Below are 24794 nucleotides of genomic sequence, written 5' to 3' on the forward strand. Positions count from 1 at the left end.
CAACTAGTAAGTTGGAGACTAGGAATCAGAAGAGAGGAATTTCTGATGTTGAAGCCAGTGATCTCTCTACATTCTAGTGATGATTGGCATTTAGAAGTTGCAAATACCTCACAGAGAACTGATGCTTGAGATTAGTGTCTAAATAAGGTCTATTTAATATCAAAATAATGACAAGGAGAAGTGAATTAAGATTTAGAAGTTGAAGAGACTAAAATTTGTTATCCAACAAAATGCTAGTACACTCAGTATTATACAAATATTAAGGGTGTTTCCAAATTCAGCTAAAGACAATCATGGTTAGGGAGGGAATTACTTCTCTGTGATTTTCCACTCAAGAAAAATGCTGCACTACGTAACGACAATGATTATTATTATATACAAAAGAAACGTAATGTGAGTCTTTGAAAGTCTATAGAGACCCAAATATGTGAAAATAGAATGAAAAGATAGGAACAAGAGTTGTTAAACTCATGGAATTGTACTTACACATTAAGCCACCGGATGTCGCTGTCTTCCACAAAATGGCTTTTCAGAACAAAGGCATGATCCTGTTTCTCAAGGACTAGGAAAGAGCTACATTCGGAGATCTCAGCCATTTCAATAAAATTGGATGCAAGAAATCGAATAGAAAAATTCGGAGCCGTGGGTGTGTTCTGGACGCCGAGTCACTGATTTGTAAAACAGGAGAAAGTTATGATGTTGGTCTACAGACCTATCAGGCAGAGAACCCAGCGCCTGCTTCTCTCGTTTCTGCTCATTGCAGCCTGGGAGACAGGGAGCAGCCAGGTCCATTACTCTCTCCCGGAGGAAGCCAAACACGGCACCTTCGTGGGCCGCATCGCCCAGGACCTGGGGCTGGAGCTGACGGAGCTGGTGCCGCGCCTGTTCCGGGTGGCGTCCAAAGGCCGCGGGGACCTTCTGGAGGTAAATCTGCAGAATGGCATTTTGTTTGTGAATTCGCGGATCGACCGGGAGGAGCTGTGCGGGCGGAGCGCCGAGTGCAGCATCCACCTGGAGGTGATCGTGGACCGGCCGCTGCAGGTGTTCCACGTGGAGGTGGAGGTGAAGGACATTAACGACAACCCGCCGGTCTTCTCTGTCTCAGAACAAAAGCTCTCAATTTACGAATCTCGACCGCTTGACACTCGATTTCCTCTAGAAGGCGCATCTGATGCGGATATTGGAGAGAACGCAATGCTTACTTACAGACTCAGTCCAAATGACTTTTTCACTCTTGATATTATAAACAAAAAGGACAAAGGCAAATTTCCAGTGCTTGTTCTACGAAAACTGCTGGATCGTGAAGAAAATCCTCAGCTTCAGTTGTTGTTAACGGCAACTGATGGAGGCAAACCCGAACTGATGGGATTTGTAACTCTGCTGATCCTGGTGTTGGACGCCAATGATAATGCACCTCTATTTGACCGATCCGTTTATGAAGTTAAGATGTATGAAAATTCAGCGAACCAAACATTAGTCATATGGCTAAATGCTTCTGATGTGGATGAAGGAATAAATAAGGAAATAATATATTCATTTAGCTCTTTGGTCCCACCCAGCACAAGAAGGAAATTTCTAATGAATGAAAGCACAGGAGAAATAAGAATAAACGATGCTATTGACTTTGAGGATAGTAATTCTTACGAAATTCATGTAGATGTTACAGATAAAGGAAACCCACCTATGGTTGGTCACTGCACTGTCCTAGTGGAGATCCTGGATGAAAACGATAATTCACCTGAGGTGGTTGTCACTTCTTTGGCTCTTCCGGTACGAGAGGACGCTCAGGTGGGCACTGTCATCGCCTTGATCAGCGTGTCCGACCGTGACTCCGGCGCCAACGGGCAGGTGACCTGCTCCCTGATGCCCCACAGCCCCTTCAAGCTGGTGTCCACCTTCAAGAATTACTATTCGCTGGTGCTGGACAGCGTCCTGGACCGAGAGAAGGTGTCGAACTATGAGGTGGTGGTGACAGCGCGGGACGCGGGCTCGCCTTCGCTGTCGGCCACAGCCAGCGTGTCCGTGGAGGTGGCCGACGTGAACGACAACGCGCCCGCGTTCGCGCAGCCCGAGTACACGGTGTTGGTGAAGGAGAACAACCCGCCCGGCTGCCACATCTTCACGGTGTCGGCGCGGGACGCGGACGCGCAGGAGAACGCGCTGGTGTCCTACTCGCTGGTGGAGCGGCGGGTGGGCGAGCGAGCGCTGTCGAGCTACGTGTCGGTGCACGCGGAGAGCGGCAAGGTGTACGCGCTGCAGCCGCTGGACCACGAGGAGCTGGAGCTGCTGCAGTTCCAGGTGAGCGCGCGCGACGCGGGCGTGCCGCCTCTGGGCAGCAACGTGACGCTGCAGGTGTTCGTGCAGGACGAGAACGACAACGCGCCCGCGCTGCTGCCGCCCGGGCCGGGTGGCAGCGGGGCGGGCGCGCTGAGCCAGCTGGTGGCGCGGTCGGTGGGCGCGGGCCACGTGGTGGCGAAGGTGCGCGCGGTGGACGCGGACTCGGGCTACAACGCGTGGCTGTCGTACGAGCTGCAGCCGGCGGCGGGTGGCGCGCGCAGCCCGTTCCGCGTGGGGCTGTACACGGGCGAGATCAGCACGACGCGCGCCCTGGACGAGGCGGACGCGCCGCGCCAGCGCCTACTGGTGCTGGTGAAGGACCACGGCGAGCCGGCGCTGACGGCCACGGCCACCGTGCTGCTGTCGCTGGAGGACAGCGGCCAGGCGCCCAAGGCCTCTTCGCGGGCGTCGACGGGCGCCGCTGGCGCGGAGGCCGCTCTGGTGGATGTGAACGTGTACCTGATCATCGCCATCTGCGCGGTGTCCAGCCTGTTGGTGCTCACGCTGCTGCTGTACACGGCGCTGCGGTGCTCGGCGCCGCCCAGCGAGGGCGCGTGCGGGCCCGGGAAGCCCACGCTGGTGTGCTCCAGCGCGGTGGGGAGCTGGTCTTACTCGCAGCAGAGGCGGCAGAGGGTGTGCTCTGGGGAGGGGCCGCCCAAGACAGACCTCATGGCCTTCAGCCCCAGTCTTACGCCGTGTCCACTACCAGACGTGGAAGTGGAAGAACAGTCTACTGGAGGCAGCCACCTTAGCAAGGTGGGTTATTGCTTTTCAATTTTCATATTTTGCGTCGTGAATATTTTATTTCACCACTTTCCCCTCTAATATGTATCTTGGAATACCTTCATTCTTTGTCTAAATATCATGTATTTCTATAATTCCTCAAATATTACTTAGTAATGCCATTTGTAATATAGTTTATTCTAAAAGTTCACTTTATATTCTATTTACAGTACCTTGTGCATCAACTTTTGCTGAATACTTCAATTTTTAATATATGCCATTTTTCTCAATTCATTTATATTTTCCGATATAAATATTTGATGTCGGTTGAAGGTTTTGATTTTTTTCATAAACTACTATTTTTTGTTTTACAAATATTTGTCAGATTAGTACTTTATAATTTTATTTAATTTTTAAATCTGAAATTTGAAATAACCCTGTTACAGTAACAAAAAACTGCTACGATCAATTCCCTTCATCATGAAAATGTGGTTTTTGCTCCCTAAGTACAGAATGTGTAGTGCAACATAACATAATGCATACTAGAACTTCAGTGTTTACACTTTATTTATTTATTTATTTATTTTTTGCGGTACGCGGGCCTCTCACTGTTGTGGCCTCTCCCGTTGTGGAGCACAGGCTCAGTGACCATGGCTCACGGGCCCAGCCACTCTGCGGCATGTGGGATCCTCCCGGACCGGGGCACGAACCTGTGTCCCCTGCATCGGCAGGCAGACCCTCAAGCACTGCGCCACTAGGGAAGCCCTACACTTTATTCTTAATAGTAGATTATGTAGACTGGAAGATTACTATTTTAAAAAGTCCTAACCTACGGAATTAAATGTTTTTAATTTTAAATGTTTCTTTATTTTTTATTTCAGTTTTTTACTTTTTTTGTTTACTGATTTTAGTCCGATAATGTCTGCCACTGGCTCTGTTATTAAGATAAATATTTTTAAAAACCTTTGTAGACAGTTTCATTCAATTCGGAATGACTGAAATTTTAGGATGAAACCATAAATTTTCCCAAATCAAGGATTGCTTTTAACATTCTTGACAAAAAAAGGAGTTAGCCCATTTCTTTTAAAACTTCTTATTTTTATAAACATATTTAACACGCTCTTTATTAGATGGCATTAAAATGAGACTAATCATGAATATTCCTTTGCTCTTGGCAGCATAGTATTTGTGATACCTTGTTTCAAGGTGAGAGGGACTTCCCTAGTGGTCCAGTGGTTAAAATTCTGCGCTTCCACTGTAGGGGGTGAGGAGTTTGATCCCAGATTGGGGAACTAAGATCCCACATGCTGCGTGGTGGGGCAAAAAAAAAAAAAGAGTAATGAACCCATAGGTTTATTGGTATACTGTAGTAATTAGCTATATGATAGCCTTGGAACGTAGGAGCTTTAAAAACTATCTCTCATATGTACTTAATTAGTGGAGCAATTCTTTAAAGCAAAAATAGAATGGACCTACAGCATGGAGTCATTCCTAAAGGGAATGAAGTATTTCAATCAGCAAACATGAGGAGGTTTATTCCCTAGTCATGTCTTTTTCTGAAATTTAGCCACCCCCATGTGCTAAAATTTTTCCTTCTCTTCTTTAGGTAAATATTTTGGTCTTGAACTTATGGCTTCCACAATTAATAAAAGAATTAGCTGGGGCTTCCCTGGTGGCGCAGTGGTTGAGAATCCGCCTGCCGATGCAGGAGACACGGGTTCGTGCCCTGGTCCGGGAAGATCCCACATGCCGCGGAGCAACTAAGCCCGTGAGCCATGGCCGCTAGGCCTGCGTGTCTGGAGCCTGTGCTCCGCAACGGGAGAGGCCACAACAGTGAGAGGCCCGCATACCGAAAAAAAAAAAAAAAAAAAAAAAAGAATTAGCTGTAGTTAGAACTGTAAATCTTTGGCATAGATTCAATTATTGAATCACCATTTTAAAATGTGTTTAAAATAAAGACTGTAGCTATTACATAAAATCTAAGATTTCCTTGGGTAACCATTTATAATTTTTTTAGTAGGGAAATTTAGGATTAAAATATTTTTCTAAGACAACACTGATCAACTTTATTTCAATCAATAATTATGCAAATTTCAGTATTTTTAAAAATTTGAGGTAAAACAGGAAAATACAATTGAGTGATTAAATGAGATTTAGAATACTCTTGATACCCTAATCTCCTTAAACCCATTCTGGAATAAAATGGGTATAAACAAAGTGACAAATATAACTTGAATTCCTCATCAGTGGGGGTTTTTTGTGGGGGGAGTAGAAAGAGATTACTTTTACAAATAGCAATGAATATAATGCAAATTTACATTGTCCTTCAGGATGGAAACTACAGCATTCACCCTGAGCACATACAGTAATTGAAAAAAAAACTTTTAAATGAGACAAAGGTAAATATGTTTTGTATTTCCAGGAGTCAGTACTTGGTAAATTCATTAACATCGAAGCAAATATGTTTTTTGGACAAACTGATAAGTAGCTTGCATATGAGCATGGGTTTGAAACACCCTCAAGTTGAGATGGTAACATAGAGAACTGGCATTTTGAGTTATCCTCTACACAACTGGACTAAATGTTTAGAATAATTTAACATAGTATAAATATTAAGCAATAGAACATTATAGAGTGTTAGCAATGGGGTAAACTTGATAAGGAGCCATTCAAAAATGATCTATTTCTAAAAGTCTAAAAAACTGTATTTCTAATAACCTACATATATGGATTTTTTTCATGTTCATATACATAACACAGCGCTCTAATACATTCTCTTAGATATCTATATCCAAGATAAAACTCTTCTTGGAATTCTAATTTGTAAAACCAAACCATCTTTAAAGAGCTAATGGTCACACACAAAGAATATATAATGAAATAATTAAAATTACACACACACACACACACACACACACACACACACACACAATGGACCAATATGAAGGAATCACGAAAGAAGCAATATAAGTGAAAGAAAGTACAAACGATAAACACACTTCCACTTTGAGCCACAGGATGTCGTTGTTCTCCAAGGAGAGGATTGTTTTAACCGGGAAAAAAATAACGATTATTCTCGCACCAGAAAGGCTCGCCGCTGTTCCGGTGCTTTATAGACTATAAACACACCCATATTGTTAAGATCAGCTGGGATATCAGGAACAAAGACTCAGAAGGAAGGTCTCAAAAGGACTACATATTTCTACTCATGAAATGTTTATTTACTAACCAGAAGCGAGTCACCATGTTAACTTCAGGACCAGGGAGGCAGGGATCCCGGCGTCTGCTGCTCTCGCTTCTGCTCCTCGCAGCCTGGGATGCCGGGAGCGGCCAGGTCCATTATTCGGTCCCGGAGGAGGCCAAACACGGCACCATCGTGGGCCGCATCGCCCAGGACCTGGGGCTGGAGCTGGCGGAGCTGGTGCCGCGCCTGTTCCGGGTGGCGTCCAAAGGCCGCGGGGACCTTCTGGAGGTAAATCTGCAGAATGGCATTTTGTTTGTGAATTCGCGGATCGACCGGGAGGAGCTGTGCGGGCGGAGCGCCGAGTGCAGCATCCACCTGGAGGTGATCGTGGACCGGCCGCTGCAGGTGTTCCATGTGGAGGTGGAGGTGAAGGACATTAACGACAACCCGCCTGTGTTCCCAGTGACACACAAAAATCTCTTTATTTCCGAAACTAGGCCTCTTGACTCTCATTTTTCACTAGAGGGCGCCTCCGATGCAGATATCGGGGCCAACGCTCTGCTGACCTACAGACTGAGCCCCAATGAGTATTTCTCTCTGGACGTAAGAACCAACGACGAGCAGGTAACACCGCTCCAACTAGTACTAAAAAAACCTTTAGACAGGGAAGTCGCTTCAGAGCTTCTCTTGGTGCTCAAAGCAACGGATGGGGGCAAACCTGAGCTGACAGGCACTGTAGAGTTAAACATCACAGTGCTGGATGTAAATGACAACGCCCCGGTGTTTGACAAAGCAGTTTATCGTATAAAATTACTGGAAAATGCAAGAAACGGTACACTGGTTATTAGACTTAACGCCTCGGATTTGGACGAGGGTTCAAACGGCCACATTGTTTATTCCTTTGCAACTGATGTCTCCTCTAATACAGAAGCCTCTTTTCGCATAGATTCAAACAGTGGAGAAATAAACGTGAATGGAAAAATAGATTTTGAAGAAATTAAATTATGGAAACTTCAAATAGAAGCAGTTGACAAAGGAAACCCCCCAATGTTTGGTCACTGCACAATCTTGATAGAAGTCTTGGACATCAACGATAATGCCCCAGAGTTGCTAGTGACGTCACTGTTGCTTTCTATTCCAGAGGATGCTCCACTGGGGACTGTCATCGCTCTAATCAGTGTAACAGACCATGACGCCGGTGGCAATGCGCAGGTGACCTGCTCACTAACACCCCAAGTCCCCTTCAAACTGGTGTCCACCTTCAAGAATTACTATTCGCTGGTGCTGGACAGTGCCCTGGACCGAGAGAAAGTGTCGGAATATGCTCTAGTACTGATCGCGAGGGACGGGGGCTCGCCTTCTCTGTCGACCATGGCCAGCGTGTCCGTGGACGTGGCTGATGTGAATGACAACGCGCCCGCGTTCGCACAGCCCGAGTACACGGTGTTGGTGAAGGAGAACAACCAGCCCGGCTGCCACATCTTCACGGTGTCGGCGCGGGACGCGGATGCTCAGGAGAACGCGCTGGTGTCCTACTCGCTGGTGGAGCGGCGGGTGGGCGAGCGAGCGCTGTCGAGCTACGTGTCGGTGCACGCGGAGAGCGGCAAGGTGTACGCGCTGCAGCCGCTGGACCACGAGGAGCTGGAGCTGCTGCAGTTCCAGGTGAGCGCGCGCGACGCGGGCGTGCCGCCTCTGGGCAGCAACGTGACGCTGCAGGTGTTCGTGCTGGATGAGAACGACAACGCGCCCGCGCTGCTGCTGCCCGGGCCGGGTGGCAGCGGGGCGGGCGCGCTGAGCCAGCTGGTGGCGCGGTCGGTGGGCGCGGGCCACGTGGTGGCGAAGGTGCGCGCGGTGGATGCGGACTCGGGCTACAACGCGTGGCTGTCGTACGAGCTGCAGCCGGCGGCGGGTGGCGCGCGCAGCCCGTTCCGCGTGGGGCTGTACACGGGCGAGATCAGCACGACGCGCGCCCTGGACGAGGCGGACGCGCCGCGCCAGCGCCTGCTGGTGCTAGTGAAGGACCACGGCGAGCCGGCTCTGACGGCCACGGCCACCGTGCTGCTGTCTCTGGAGGACAGCGGCCAGGCGCCCAAGGCCTCTTCGCGGGCGTCGACGGGCGCCGCTGGCGCGGAGGCCGCTCTGGTGGATGTGAACGTGTACCTGATCATCGCCATCTGCGCGGTGTCCAGCCTGTTGGTGCTCACGCTGCTGCTGTACACGGCGCTGCGGTGCTCGGCGCCGCCCAGCGAGGGCGCGTGCGGGCCCGGGAAGCCCACGCTGGTGTGCTCCAGCGCGGTGGGGAGCTGGTCTTACTCGCAGCAGAGGCGGCAGAGGGTGTGCTCTGGGGAGGGGCCGCCCAAGACAGACCTCATGGCCTTCAGCCCTAGTGTCCCTCCAGGTTCAAGTTCTGGAGATACTGGAGACCAACGGGAGTTTTGCGAGAATGTAAGTACAGTAATTCTGAGATCTATCATGCCTATTAATGTCAATCACATAGTAGTTCACCAACAAATTACTGTTAAGTCCATTGCTTCAATTATTTGTTGTCTTTTTCTCACGACGGTTTTTTGTTTTGTTTTTTTTTTTCGGTTTGCGGGCCTCTCACTGTTGTGGTCTCTCCCGTTGCGGAGCACAGGCTCCGGACGCGCAGGCCTAGCGGCCATGGCTCACGGGCTTAGTTGCTCCGCGGCATGTGGGATCTTCCCGGACCGGGGCACGAACCTGTGTCTCCTGCATCAGCAGGCGGATTCTCAACCACTGCGCCACCAGGGAAGCCCACGACGGTTTTTTCTAAAGCACAATGGAAGTACAGCCATTTTTATTACTTTCCACTACAGTCTTCTGGAACATACGGGGAATATTATTTAGATGGAGAAATAATAATAATAGTAAAAATGAAATAGACTGCTAAAGCTTCCTGTAAATGAGCAAGGCTAAGTCAGCCAGGAAGGAGACAAGGATCACTGATGGGAAATGGAGGATGTGAGTGGGGGTCAAATCTTCTACTTCTCAATTTTGCAGCAAGTTCATTCTTCCTATTCATTTTCTTATTCTATTTGGTGTCCTCCACACATTATGTTTATGCATTCAAAATTACCCTAACAATGCATAATTTCATAATTTGGTTATTTTGAGTTTAAACATGTTTACATTCTTACCTTCCTATAATCTATACATTTGTGTATTACTGACGGGCATGGGCTGTTAAGGTGGCCTCATTTTATAAATGATTTATTTCTCTATAATCAATGACATGCTTCTTTGAGAAAGTAGGTAGAATTTTAGCCTTTCTTTTGGGGATGATTTTACTCTTTTTGTCTTTAATCCCCTCATAATTTAAACTTATTTTCTTCATAGTCTTCAGCTACTTCAGATAGACAAATTAAAATTTTTTCTAATGTAATGACGATTTTGCTAGTTGCCTGTTGAATGCATTGCTGCTCTCCTCCACATTAATTTGCCGCCATCTTCTATTTTATTTGGAAAATTTATTTGAGCATTGATCATACTTATATTACTTCCATTCATGGTACCTGTAATGAGGCTGTATGAAAATATTTTAGAGTGGGAAAATTCACACTTCTTTGTGCTTTGAGTTTCAAAAGCGTCTTCCCATATATGGGGAATTGTGATGCTTCTGCCTGTATTCACCAGGATGCTTGGTCTTCATAATAACATTGCTCTAAATAATTTAAGCATAGCAATCATGGAATATATATAAAGGCACTTCCATTTGACAATGGTGCTGTTGATCACATTTCAGTATTTATCATTTTGTACTTAAAATGTTTTAAACATTGATCACTTTTTATATGTTGATACAAACTTTTTTTAAATCTCAATGCTATGTTCATGTGAATTGTTTTCTTTGAAGATATCACAGAGGGCTTCCCTGGTGGCACAGTGGTTGGGAGTCTGCCTGCTGATGCAGGGGACACGGGTTCGTGCCCCGGTCCGGGAAGATCCCACATGCCACGGAGTGGCTGGGCCCGTGAGCCATGGCTGCTGAGCCTGCGTGTCCGGAGCCTGTGCTCCGCAACGGGAGAGGCCACAACAGTGAGAGGCCCGCATACTGCAAAAAAAAAAAAAAAGATATCATAGAGAACTTGAAATTAGAGCTGTAAGGGTGTGAATCAAATAATGTGGAAGTTTATTTTGTTCTTTTTGGCTCAAATGTACAAATTAGAGATTCTTTAATTGTACTGAAATGAGAAATAAATTATATATGATATATTTATATATGGGAGGAGAACCACGTTATAGATAGGGTAAAGTTAATAGAAATTCTGAGAAGGCTATTTTCTACCTAGAATGTGGGATGATTTCCCTGAAGATGAACATTAGGAAATCTTCAGAAAAGGAAAAGCCATATCCTAGTTTATGGTACTGGAATTTTCCTCATCGATAGCTACAGAATAGAACAAGAGTGAACATTGGCCACTAATTATAATCAACCACCACTATTTGAGATATTTGTATTTGTTAGATATGGCGTGAAGGGCTTAAAATACATAATTTCATTTAATTCTTATAACAACTTGTAAAGTACCTTTGACTATCCAAGTTCTAAGGATTAGAAAAGAGATGTTGAGATGTTTATCTATCTTGTCCACTGCCATCCAGCTAGTACATGATGGAGATGATATTCAAATGCATATCTCTTAGATTTGAGAGCCATTCTTTTATTCATTGTAGAACTTTCTAGAGTAAATCTTTTATCTGATGAGGCATAGTTCTGGCTAGGAGAATGAAGCACAAGCTGTATACAGATTAATCCTCCTTTTTGTTTTGCTTAGAAAAACCCTTCATGATTATCTTCATGGTTAACTTTGTACAATATCATAACTGAGATAGGAATTAAGATTTTTATATGTTGCTAAGTGATTTTTTTTTCTCAGAAGGTTCATGGACATCATTATCATTTGTCTTAGTGCCACATTGAGATAGGTTTTTACATTATTTGATCGGTAAATAATTAAGAGTTGTCTGATAAGGACTATTGATCAGTTGTTTGGAAGTGATATAAATAAACAGAATCATTTAATATATGAGGAAAATCAGAAGACTGAGGTCTGCAAAGTTCTTGCAGAACACCAAAGCCAAATAATACATGTGGAAATGACCTTGTTCTTTTTACACTGTGAATAAGAATAATGTTTTGACAAATATAAGCAGTAATATGATTATTTCTTGGATCCTGAACATCAGTGAAGGATCAATAATTGTTTCCAAAATTGTATACTTCAATAACAGCTTTAAAGGTATATATTTCTCATGAAAATCTTTGAAAGTGTGTGGGTCTTTCAGGATTCAGACTTCTTCAGTCTTGTTGTCTGAGAGATTTGTGCCAGTTGAACAAATGATCTGTGATCAAATAACTGTGTATACTTGAATAAACCATGATAGCACAGAGTGAACATCACTGCGTATATTCTACAGTTTTGTAGACAGTACTTCTAATCTGTTAATTTTGAAGAACCTACTGGGTTTCCAAGTATGGCTTCAAGATCTATTTCTCTGTTTAATGTTTTCAATAAATAGTAGTACTAGACCTATTATGAAATAATAGTGGATGATGAGGACTGGTAGAACATTAAACCATGCACTCCAATACTTGACTATCAAGACATACAGCTGGAATTTAAGACTAACCAGATTGATTTAGAAAAGGTCAGGCACGAAGTTCCTTAGCCTTTTCAATCAATCTTACAAAATCAATGTTAACAACTATATCGATGTGACTTCTTGGCATTAGCCTATTGCCAGATCTCAGGCCCATCCCCCCAAATGAGTTCAAAGGTATCATAATCTATTCCATAGGAGTTAGTTGAGATAGTGATATCTGAAATAGCACAGCCAAAGTGCAAAAGATGTGTCATTGGTTCATACAATATATCAAACTCTTTTATGAATTGGTGTTCATCCAATGTCACTTTATATACTGCAAAATACCACATTGCTGGAAAATAATTCCTAAATTAACAACTGGTTTTAATTCTCTCATGTTTATTTCTCTGCCTTTAAAGACTCCACATTGCATGTAACATCTCACTTCGCAGTTTCCATAATGAAGTGGTTGGAGGTCTGTTGCTTCTTTCTTCTACAAAATAAATCTGACAGGCTTTGAACATCATGTTAAACCTACTTTTATCTAGCCTAATGCTATATTTTGAAAAGAAGCTCATATGACTGGTTGTTTTATAGATGCATAACAGAATTCAGTGTCATGAAAGGTGATGAGCCTGCTTTGTTTTTTAAGAAATAATTTTAAATTGTCTTTAAAAAGAATTCTAGCAGAATAATAATATTGGGAAAAGAGTAAATTTGAAAAAAATGAAACAAGGTTTGAAATTAGCAATAGAATATATGTGTGTTTTCAAGTTAAAGGAAAATATTAAAATACAAATAAATATACTAGTAATTTTTTCATTGTAATATTTTTAGATTCAACATGAACCATTAAAACCATACAACAAAATACTCAAGCTAGAGTGATACTAATTCTGAACCACTTTCTACTCTAAACCTCCAATGTACTCTCCTTTTTCCTCCTTAAATCCCAAGGTAATATGAAAAGACAAAGGACATGTAACTAAATTACAACTTCAGGCAATGAAAACTCACATCAACAAATTCTGATTTTCTAGTTGGTATTTTATGAAATTGAATTTCCATTAACACTAAGGTCATTTAGCATCTGGTTGAATTGTTTGATTATTTTCTGTTTTTTTTTAGCACAATGTTAGGCACATAGAGGCAATGTGATTAGAAGTCATTTCCCTTGTTTTGGATGAACTTACAATCTCAAACCTAAAATCCTTTAAAGAAGAAATAGGTCAGCTATTTTCATGAATATGACTTGATAGATATACAAAAACCAATGTTGGTGAGTGGAAATACCAATATGGCACAGAAATTTTCATGGTGATTTTTATTTCATTGAATGGTAAAAAGTTCATTCTATAGTTAAAAGACTACTTTCATATATTGACACTTTTACATAAAGTGTCATTTTGATACCTCTTATTATACTGTTAGCAATGCAACTTACATGAGAAAGCATATATGCCAAATGTTTCATCTACATCAATAGACTTTTCTCTTATGAATTCTATGTTTTAAACTACCAAATTTGAAATATATTTTTGTTTTTCTTGTTGTTCTTCAATGCATATAAAGTTGTTTGTAACAGGAACACAATTAAATATAAATAATGATAAAGAATCAGAACTAAAAAATAAAAATATAAGTAGAAAGCAAGTAGATAGTAGCAAGTAGATAAAAACACAATATGCAGACTTAAAGACTAAAGAAGTGTTATTAAAACTTCAAATTTGTCTTTGAGTTTCCTAGCAGCCAAAGTAACAAGGGAGACTAGAAGTAAAACCATTCAAATTTGATATTTTTATATGATGAAATGTTTGAGTCTATTTTTTCATAATTTTTTCAACTGTAAAACTCTACATTAAACATAGGAACAAATATTTCAATTTGATGTTAATCAAGAATAAAATGCCATTTTCCACATACCATCAGTTTCAATATGACTTAAAATCTGATTTTTATTCCATAAATAAGCACTTTGGAAATATGATTTTGGGGGTAAAATAGCTTGAAACACTTGAACTTATATTTTTCTCAAGTAAAATTCTGTGGTATCGGATGTAGTGTGCAATACTCACAATTTCAGGCACAAGGTGTCGCTCTTTACTTGGAGGAAATAGTTCATTCAAGGGTTGGTCTGAGCAGCCAGGAACTCCGCATTTAAAGACTCCGTCATGCCGGATGCTACCGTTAAAGGATCCTTTGAAACTTCTCAAAAATTCAGTAAGATTTTTAACCCGAAACTGGAGTCTATGGTACTGTAAAAGTAAAGGACCTTATCTGGGAAGTCAATGTATGCAATGTTCGCGTCTGAAAGAAGGGGATTGGACACTGGGCGACTGCTGCAGTCGCTTCTGCTTCTCGCAGCCTGGGAGGCGGGCAGCGGCCAGGTCTACTACTCCATTCCCGAGGAGGCCAAACACGGCACCTTCGTGGGCCGCATCGCCCAGGACCTGGGGCTGGAGCTGGCGGAGCTGGTGCCGCGCCTGTTCCGGGTGGCGTCCAAAGGCCGCGGGGACCTTCTGGAGGTAAATCTGCAGAATGGCATTTTGTTTGTGAATTCGCGGATCGACCGGGAGGAGCTGTGCGGGCGGAGCGCCGAGTGCAGCATCCACCTGGAGGTGATCGTGGACCGGCCGCTGCAGGTGTTCCATGTGGAGGTGGAAGTAAAGGATATTAACGATAATCCACCGGTGTTCTCTCTCAGAGAACAAAAGCTGCTGATTTCTGAATCTAAGCAACCTGACTCTCATTTTCCTCTAGAGGGAGCTTCTGATGCGGATATAGGAGAGAATGCTCAATTGACCTACAGACTAAGTCAAAATGAGCACTTTTCTTTAGAATTACCAACAAATAGTAAGCAGACTAAAAGGCTGTCACTTACATTAAAGAAGTCTCTGGATAGAGAGAAAACTCCGGAACTTAATTTACTATTAACGGCTGCAGACGGCGGGAAACCGGAGCTCACTGGCACTGTTCATCTCTTTGTCCGCGTCTTGGATATTAACGACAATGATCCGGAATTTGAACAATCAGAATACAAGGTGAGATTGATGGAAAACGCAGCTAAAGAAACTCTTGTGATAAAGTTAAACGCCACAGATCAAGATGAAGGAGTCAACGGGGAGGTGACATACTCCTTGATGTCGATTAAGCCCAATGGAAAACGTTTATTTACACTACATAAAAACAGTGGAGAAGTAAGGGTCAATGGAACTTTAGACTATGAAGAAAACAAGTTTTATGAAATTGACGTACAGGCTACAGATAAGGGAAATCCCCCAATGGCAGGTCACTGTACAGTCTGGGTCGAAATCTTAGATGCCAATGATAACGCCCCTGAAGTCACTGTGACTTCCCTGTCTCTTCCAGTGCGGGAGGACACTCAGCCAAGCACGGTCATTGCACTGATCAGTGTATCTGATCGCGACTCTGGTGCCAACGGACAGGTGATCTGTTCTCTAACGCCCAACGTCCCCTTCAAGATCATGTCCACGTTCAAGAACTATTACTCACTAGTGCTGGACAGCGCCCTGGATCGCGAGAGCGTGTCTGTCTATACAGTGGTGGTTACAGCGCGGGACGGGGGCTCGCCTTCGCTGTCGGCCACAGCCAGCGTGTCCGTGGAGGTGGCCGACGTGAACGACAACGCGCCCGCGTTCGCGCAGCCCGAGTACACGGTGTTGGTGAAGGAGAACAACCAGCCCGGCTGCCACATCTTCACGGTGTCGGCGCGGGACGCGGACGCGCAGGAGAACGCGCTGGTGTCCTACTCGCTGGTGGAGCGGCGGGTGGGCGAGCGAGCGCTGTCGAGCTACGTGTCGGTGCACGCGGAGAGCGGCAAGGTGTACGCGCTGCAGCCGCTGGACCACGAGGAGCTGGAGCTGCTGCAGTTCCAGGTGAGCGCGCGCGACGCGGGCGTGCCGCCTCTGGGCAGCAACGTGACGCTGCAGGTGTTCGTGCTGGACGAGAACGACAACGCGCCCGCGCTGCTGCCGCCCGGGCCGGGCGGCGGGGCGGGCGCGCTGAGCCAGCTGGTGGCGCGGTCGGTGGGCGCGGGCCACGTGGTGGCGAAGGTGCGCGCGGTGGATGCGGACTCGGGCTACAACGCGTGGCTGTCGTACGAGCTGCAGCCGGCGGCGGGTGGCGCGCGCAGCCCGTTCCGCGTGGGGCTGTACACGGGCGAGATCAGCACGACGCGCGCCCTGGACGAGGCGGACGCGCCGCGCCAGCGCCTACTGGTGCTGGTGAAGGACCACGGCGAGCCGGCTCTGACGGCCACGGCCACCGTGCTGCTGTCGCTGGAGGACAGCGGCCAGGCGCCCAAGGCCTCTTCGCGGGCGTCGACGGGCGCCGCTGGCGCGGAGGCCGCTCTGGTGGATGTGAACGTGTACCTGATCATCGCCATCTGCGCGGTGTCCAGCCTGTTGGTGCTCACGCTGCTGCTGTACACGGCGCTGCGGTGCTCGGCGCCGCCCAGCGAGGGCGCGTGCGGGCCCGGGAAGCCCACGCTGGTGTGCTCCAGCGCGGTGGGGAGCTGGTCTTACTCGCAGCAGAGGCGGCAGAGGGTGTGCTCTGGGGAGGGGCCGCCCAAGACAGACCTCATGGCCTTCAGCCCCAGCCTTCCTCCCAGTCTGGATAGAGAAGTCGGAGAGGAAAGGCAGGAGGCAGGATCAAATCACCCGGGACAGGTGAGTTCTATAGATTCCCACCTTTTGAAGTCGATGTTATAATTTTAAAATTCCAGTTTGTTTCAAAGAAAATTTTAATGAATGCTCTATACTTTGAGTATCATTTTAAAGAACAACGTTTGTTAGTGAAGTGCCAATGATACACATATAACATTTTAATCATATGAAGTATTAGGTTTTTTAGCCAATAAATATCCTATTTCTCCTAATGTTTGTTAGAACATGTTTAAGAAAATGTAAGAATGACTTTCCTGTTATTTGATCTGTGTCACTTCATTTCAACTCTAATCCTCAGTGATGTAATCACTGTGGATTATTTAAATTTTACTTATCCTCTTTGTTTTTTAACAGGCTTTTGTCTTGATACTTTCACATTATTAGATTACTGACTTTTCTCACTTCAGGCTTGTATCAAAATTTTGTCACTCTCTTAATTTGTTCTGAAGGGGTTTTCCTTTCTTTTTCTATGGTTTTAAACATTTATTGTCCATTGAATAATCTTTAGTTTTTCCTCTACCAATAAGATAAAACCTGTTTCCATATTACTTGCAGTAAAAAAATGCAGGCTTTTGTTCTAGTATGCTTATTTCATTGAAATAATATAACTAAAAGTTCTGTCCATTTTAAATTTTGTTCCATGAAGTGGGGATAGATTTATCTACTATGTACTGAAACAGAACTTCCAGGTTTATGCTTCCAAAGTAACTAGGCAAATAAAATCATCATATTCCTCAATCAAGTCATTCAAATTTGCCAAAGCCATGCATATAGGATTATAATATCTGCAATATATGCTAGCTGGCATTATTTCTTATGTTTCTGGATTTATGTGGAAAGAAGAAGTTAACTCTGTCAAAGTGAAGCCTATTGACATTTATCAATTTCATTCATCTCACACTTTAAAATTGAACTATAGTTGATTTACAATGTTGTGTTAATTTCTGCTGTACAGCAAAGTGATTCAAACACACATATATATTTTATATTCTTTTCCATTATGGTTTATCATAGGATACTGAATATAGTTCTTTGTAGGTCCTTGTTTTTTTATGCATTCCATATATAATAGCTTACATCTGCGAACCTCAACCTCCCTCATCTAACATTTTAAATTCCCTATCTTTAAATGCTTTATCGCTGGTGTTTGTAAAATTTTCTTTCCATGTGGTTTAACCACATCTGAAGATTCTAGCAGAGATCATTTATCTCTAGGTCATCCTTCTAATTCATTGGTTCTTAGCTACATGTAGGATGGTGGAATCACTGACCTCTTTGAGAATCTGATGAGAGTCATATGTGGCCATTCTCCCCTTAAAATTACACAGCATACCACTTGGCATAATATTCAAGGATCCCATGCTGAAGCTCATTCTTGGACCTCTGTTTATGAAACTTTGTATCTCAATATTAATTGTCTAAAAACATTCTTTATTCCAAATTAGGCAACAAGATTAAAATATGAAATATTTCAGACTCAAAAGTGATTAAACCATCATATCATTTACAGAATTTTGTAAATATAAATAAATGTGGATGTTAGGTAGGGCATACATTATAACCCATTTCCCAATGAAGTTCTTGGAATGACTGAACGTCATTTAAATTTAATAAAATGAAATTGGAATTTTTTTTTTTTTGCTGTACGCGGGGCTCTCACTATTGTGGCCTCTCCCGTTGTGGAGCACAGGCTCCGGACGCGCAGGCTCCGGACGCGCAGGCTCCGGACGCGCAGGCTCAGCGGCCATGGCTCACGGGTCCAGCCGCTCCGCGGCATGTGGGATCCTCCCGGACTGGGGCACGAACCCATGTCCCCTGCATCGGCAGGCGGACTCTCAACCACTGCGCCACCAGGGAAGCCCCTGGAATGTTTTAAGTAAAGGTAATTTTGCAAGTCATTACTTTTACACAGTACATAAGTAATCAATGCACATTTTAGATAATTCCAAATTATGTGGATTAATTTCTATGGTACAAATTTAGTGTCTTTTGTACTTATTCTTAATTTCAGGATTACATTCTATGATGTATAATTGTAATTTCATCCTATTTTGTAGTTTGATTGTTTAAGTATTAAGCTAAATTTAGATGTTCCTATCTGTTTAATAATTTAATTATGTCTAACAGTGTGTGAGGACTACATAGACACTACAATAAGGTTGCTTACCAATTATGGTACATTGACTATTTTTGAAAATGGAAGATATAAAATGAAGAAGCTTGATGGTGATAGACAATTTAAATAATCCAATAGCATCAAAATTCAAATATGTTTTTCATTAATTAAGAGCCAGTATGGGAGTTGATTTAAGTTATTTTATACTTGTAGAACCATTCTTGGTTATTATTTTCTGGTTCTATAAAGATTTAATTTCTCAGTTTCCTTTATTATATGTAAAAGGAATGGTAATAAATTATTGGTTTAAAGATTTTGATTTGAATTTAAATGAGCTTATAAATAATATACTTACTTGTTCACAACTAGCTGTGGGATCTTATCTGTGTTTTGTTTTTCCTTAAAGCTGGTCTTGAATTAATGAATAAAATTATGAAGTCTTTTTATTCTTCCTTGAATCATACTCACCATTGTGATTTTCTGAAGGGAAGCATATTCTGTGTAACTACTAACTGGCCTGGAAGGAAAGATTTAGAGGGAAACTAAATGGTCATTATGAAGTTCATATTTTTTTTTGACTTTTCTCAATGAGATTGGGCTCCAAAACATTTCACGTGATCTTTTTCATATTAGTGCTCTACTGCCACTTCAGAATACTATGAAATTTGGAGGCTTTGACTCAACATTTTACATGAAAATCCTTTACTCCTGCTAGAGTAAAATATTCCAGAATCCATACCGAAGCTTCATTTTTCAACATATTATGTGAATGAGAGCAGTTGTATGAAAAGTAATCACATTTGAGCATCAAGGAACCAAAAACATCTTCCATATTTATGATGAATTATAATATTCACCAGAGTTATGAATAAAATAATTTATATGAATGAAATATTTGTTTCTTTTCCTTTACTAGATGAGGGAATTCTTGGCTTTCTCCTAAAGTCTTAGAATGAAGTGCTTTTGAAGGATGAAAATCATTACAAATGTGAATTTTAAGCAATATAAGGGCAGAGGTGATGTATATTATTCTTTATTTTACTGGCCATGATAGCTAAGGAGTAGCTTCTGACATGCCACATTTCAATGATTACTTTATGATCGACTTTGAAGCAGAATGTTTTAAAAACTGAAGTGTAATAGAAGTATTTGTGCTTTGTTACAAATATCATGTATATTAAATAAATAGGCATTTACAAATGATCCATGAAAATATCCAAGAAGTCGAAATAGATTTAAAGTGAACCAAAAAGTGGCTAAACCAAAAAGAACCTCAGGATCTTTCTTGTACTTACATAATCAGTCACATGATGTCGCTGTACACTCAGAAGGTGAAAAGGGAAAACTTTGTTTCCACGCCCAGATTCCAACCATCCACAGGATAATCGACTCCATACTGACAGGAATGCTGGGTAAAATTTACTAAATATGTACTTACAGAAAGGGAGACTGGTCATAAATGTTGGCAGGCGAGCTATCTCTTAAAACTGACAGTCTCACCTCAGAGATCTCTTTGTCGGCAATGGTGTTTTCCTGGCGAGGAGGCTTCGAAGCTCGGCGCCTGCTGCTCTCGCTTCTGCTTCTCGCAGCCTGGGAGACGGGGAGCGGCCAGGTCCATTATTCGGTCTCTGAGGAGGCCAAACACGGCACCTTCGTGGGCCGCATCGCCCAGGACCTGGGGCTGGAGCTGGCGGAGCTGGTGCCGCGCCTGTTCCGGGTGGCGTCCAAAGGCCGCGGGGACCTTCTGGAGGTAAATCTGCAGAATGGCATTTTGTTTGTGAATTCGCGGATCGACCGGGAGGAGCTGTGCGGGCGGAGCGCCGAGTGCAGCATCCACCTGGAGGTGATCGTGGACCGGCCGCTGCAGGTGTTCCACGTGGAGGTGGAAGTAAAGGACATTAACGACAACCCGCCGGTGTTCAGAGGAGAACAAAAGGTACTTATTTCTGAATCTGCTCCTCTGGACTCTCGTTTTCCTCTAGAGGGCGCTTCCGATGCGGATATCGGCCTAAACTCTCTTGTGACCTATAGGTTAGGTCTAAATGAGTATTTTACTCTTAAAGTAATAACGAAAACCGATAAAAGTATATTGCCTGAACTCATTCTTCGGAAGTCATTGGATAGAGAAGAAATGCCAGAACTTAATATATTGCTGACCGCTCTGGATGGCGGTAAACCCGAACTAACAGGATCTGTTCAGATTCAAATAACCATCCTGGATGTTAATGACAACGCTCCTGAGTTTGATACGCCTGGCTATAAAGTAGTGCTGTTTGAAAATATCCCAAACAACACCAGAGTGATTCAACTAAACGCTTCTGATCTAGACGAAGGACCAAATAGAGAAATTTCCTATGGAATCAGAATGATTCTGCCAGAGAGTGAGAAATGTATGTTTTCAATAAATGCAGAAACAGGTGAAATTAGGATTTATGGGAAACTGGATTTTGAAGAGAATAATGAGTATGAAATTCAGGTTAACGCTATTGATAAAGGGATTCCTTCTATGGCAGGTCACTGCACGGTCCTGGTGGAAGTTCTGGACCTGAATGACAATACCCCCGAGGTAATGATCACTTCGCTGTCGCTCCCAGTGCGAGAGGACGCTCAGGTGGGCACCGTCATCGCCTTGATCAGCGTGTCCGACCGTGACTCCGGCGCCAACGGGCAGGTGACCTGCTCACTAACACCCCAGGTCCCCTTCAAGCTGGTGTCCACCTTCAAGAATTACTATTCACTAGTGCTTGACAGCGTCCTGGACCGAGAGAGTGTGGCGAACTATGAGGTGGTGGTGACAGCGCGGGACCGGGGCTCGCCTTCGCTGTCGGCCACAGCCAGCGTGTCCGTGGAGGTGGCCGACGTGAACGACAACGCGCCCGCGTTCGCACAGCCCGAGTACACGGTGTTGGTGAAGGAGAACAACCCGCCCGGCTGCCACATCTTCACGGTGTCGGCGCGGGACGCGGACGCGCAGGAGAACGCGCTGGTGTCCTACTCGCTGGTGGAGCGGCGGGTGGGCGAGCGAGCGCTGTCGAGCTACGTGTCGGTGCACGCGGAGAGCGGCAAGGTGTACGCGCTGCAGCCGCTGGACCACGAGGAGCTGGAGCTGCTGCAGTTCCAGGTGAGCGCGCGCGACGCGGGCGTGCCGCCTCTGGGCAGCAACGTGACGCTGCAGGTGTTCGTGCTGGATGAGAACGACAACGCGCCCGCGCTGCTGCCGCCCGGCCCGGGCGGAGGGGCGAGCGCGCTGAGCCAGCTGGTGGCGCGGTCGGTGGGCGCGGGCCACGTGGTGGCGAAGGTGCGCGCAGTGGACGCGGACTCAGGCTACAACGCGTGGCTGTCGTACGAGCTGCAGCCGGCGGCGGGTGGCGCGCGCAGCCCGTTCCGCGTGGGGCTGTACACGGGCGAGATCAGCACGACGCGCGCCCTGGACGAGGCGGACGCGCCGCGCCAGCGCCTACTGGTGCTGGTGAAGGACCACGGCGAGCCGGCTCTGACGGCCACGGCCACCGTGCTGCTGTCGCTGGAGGACAGCGGCCAGGCGCCCAAGGCCTCTTCGCGGGCGTCGACGGGCGCCGCTGGCGCGGAGGCCGCTCTGGTGGATGTGAACGTGTACCTGATCATCGCCATCTGCGCGGTGTCCAGCCTGTTGGTGCTCACGCTGCTGCTGTACACGGCGCTGCGGTGCTCGGCGCCGCCCAGCGAGGGCGCGTGCGGGCCCGGGAAGCCCACGCTGGTGTGCTCCAGCGCGGTGGGGAGCTGGTCTTACTCGCAGCAGAGGCGGCAGAGGGTGTGCTCTGGGGAGGGGCCGCCCAAGACAGACCTCATGGCCTTCAGCCCTAGTCTTCCACCGTCAGGAGAAGATTGTTTAAGTCCTTCCAGTAAAGTAAGTCCTTGATATCATTAAAGTATATTAGTCATTTTCAACTTTTCGTGTATTAGCCCAACTTTTCAAGTAATATTAAATAATGAGATAAAGATGAAATGGAAGCCATGGATCATCACATTAAAAATTTTTCTCGTTCTGTAATTTTCCATATTATCTATGAATGGTTAACCTTGAAAGATATAAGTACGTTTGAGTAAAAACTGTCTAGGTTTGATAACTCAAATTTATTTTTAATTTGCACTTAATTTCATGATTAAAGAAAATTTGCAAGGTTAGTGCAGAGTTCCCAGATATCATTAACTGGATTCCTTTACTGCTCTTTATGTGCATAGGCTTTTAAAATAGCCTTGTTGACCACCAATCTAATTCCAGGACAATCTCCTATTGAGTATTATAACAAAAATAAAAATTATGTTATTAATGCTAAGATGAATAATTTTATGTTATTTCCATGGAGTGCCTTCTTTCTTTCAGTTGGGATTGGCTACAGTATTGTTCTTATTTACATAAAATATAATAACATTAAAATATTATAAGATCCATCTATAGCAGGATGCACCTTATAATTGATGGTTTACAATAATTTAGTTGGCTTTTATTCTTGGTAGCACACAAGTAATGGTGCATCTTACAATTAATAGCATTTCTTTGATTCAATAAAACATAAGAATACTTATTGGTCCCCTATTATTTTCCAGGACCTGTTCTAGGATCTTTAATTGTATTATCTCATTTAATTATCATATCACTCCTATAGTGCAGGTACAATATTTATCGTTGGAATTTTACTTTAAGAAGTCTGAAACTTAAGCCACATAGACTGTGCAAAGTGGCTCAAACTCAGTTTTGAAGGATTACCAACTCATTGTGGCGTACTACTGCTCTGACACAATTATCAGGTGAATCTTCTAAAGTGCATTTTACATCTTGTAACTTTCTTCCGCACAAAACCTTTCCAGCGTGTCTTTTAGTGAGAGGAAAAGAAGCAAGTAAAGAGGGAGATACTGAAGATGAGACAGGCAGAGAAAGAATGAAGATGAAGATGAAAAATATGAAAGAGGATAGAATAGAGTAAAAAAATAAGAGCATAGGGTTGGCCTTAAAAGTGGGGCGATTTTTCCTTAGTAGGGAATGAGTAATAGAGAATATAAAGAAAAATGTTGACATAGGAAGAGAGCCATTGAGTTCATATTTGATGACTTATATCTCTGGGTAAATCATCTGAGAACCAGGTTGTGGGAATGAGGCTGGAAATTTGAGAAGAGAGAAGAAAAGATGGAAGAATCTCTGTAGGCAGGAATTATGAATTCACTTGAGGGCTCAACTGAGGTAATGGTGAGAGTGAACTTGTAGAGAACATAGTAATCCTGGTTAAGTGACTAACACACTGAGAAGCTCAGTAGAAGGAATGGAGAAAACGGATAGTTAGGCTGTGTGTTGGAAGCTACAGAAAATGTTAGAGGGGTGCTATGAGTAGGTGTGTGCCTTTAGGGTGTCTGGAAGGACATGTTTTAAATGGTTGACTGTGTAGTCTAGGTTAGGTGGAGAGATAAACGAGACAGGTAGGGCCTGATAGACAAGAACAATTAGAACAAAAAAACGATTCCCATTATAAGAGTAAAGGTATGTTAATAAAAGTAACGGAGCAATGAGGAGGATAAGGGTGGGAGAATACCAAATACTCTACTCACATTTTCAGAGGGGAGCAAAGATTCAGAAATGAACCCAACTCTTATTTCCTGCAGAGTTGTGCACAAAACAGGCAAGAGAATTATTGGAGCTATGCTCTTTCTTTCCTAGCCCTACTTGGCCTGGATCTTGGTGACTTGGTAAAGATATGTACAGTATTAGATAAAAGTAAGAGTCCCTTCCTTTCTTCCTTGCTAGAGATGTGTTAACATCTGTATCTACCTGTTGTTACTTGGAAAATCAGAGTCAGTTTAAATGATAGTAGGAATTTCTCCAGTGATGGTGTAAGATAGGGAGAGAGAAGAGGGAAATTTAACTTATTATTGGTAGTAATTTCATTTATATCAAATATATAATATACTAGTTCTTGGCATGTTTTATTCAAAGAGAATCCAGAACTTTAAAGTATTTTTATATCTAAATGGTCTACATTGTGTGTTTATGTACACACACACGCACATACAAACTCATACGCACATTGATGGACATTTCCTTCGAATACAAATATTCTATACAAATTTCACAGTCATATTTGGGGGAATTTATAAATATTGTGTTTATTTA

The 24794-nt window shown here is 44.0% G+C and overlaps 1 protein-coding gene across 13 annotated transcripts in view; it reads left to right on the plus strand.

The window, feature by feature from the left end:
• LOC131755055 (protocadherin alpha-C2) overlaps positions 1–24794 on the plus strand; it is a 161345-nt gene that overhangs the window by 39009 nt on the left and 97542 nt on the right. For 2 of the 13 annotated variants that reach the window (XM_067031782.1, XM_067031792.1), the window contains exon 1: positions 20035–22538. The exons of 6 other annotated variants lie outside the window; for them this stretch is intronic. In XM_067031782.1, the coding sequence (XP_066887883.1) occupies positions 20112–22538 (2427 nt within the window). In that variant the 5' untranslated portion in view covers positions 20035–20111. Of the gene's footprint in view, positions 1–529; positions 3094–6158; positions 8690–13990; positions 16540–20034; positions 22539–24794 lie in introns of those variants that run through there. 5 more of the 13 variants (XM_059061269.2, XM_067031788.1, XM_067031784.1 and 2 more) reach the window with 5 other exon arrangements.

This window comes from Kogia breviceps, chromosome 4, assembly GCF_026419965.1.
Source record: "Kogia breviceps isolate mKogBre1 chromosome 4, mKogBre1 haplotype 1, whole genome shotgun sequence".
Classification (NCBI taxonomy): Eukaryota; Metazoa; Chordata; class Mammalia; order Artiodactyla; family Physeteridae; genus Kogia; species Kogia breviceps.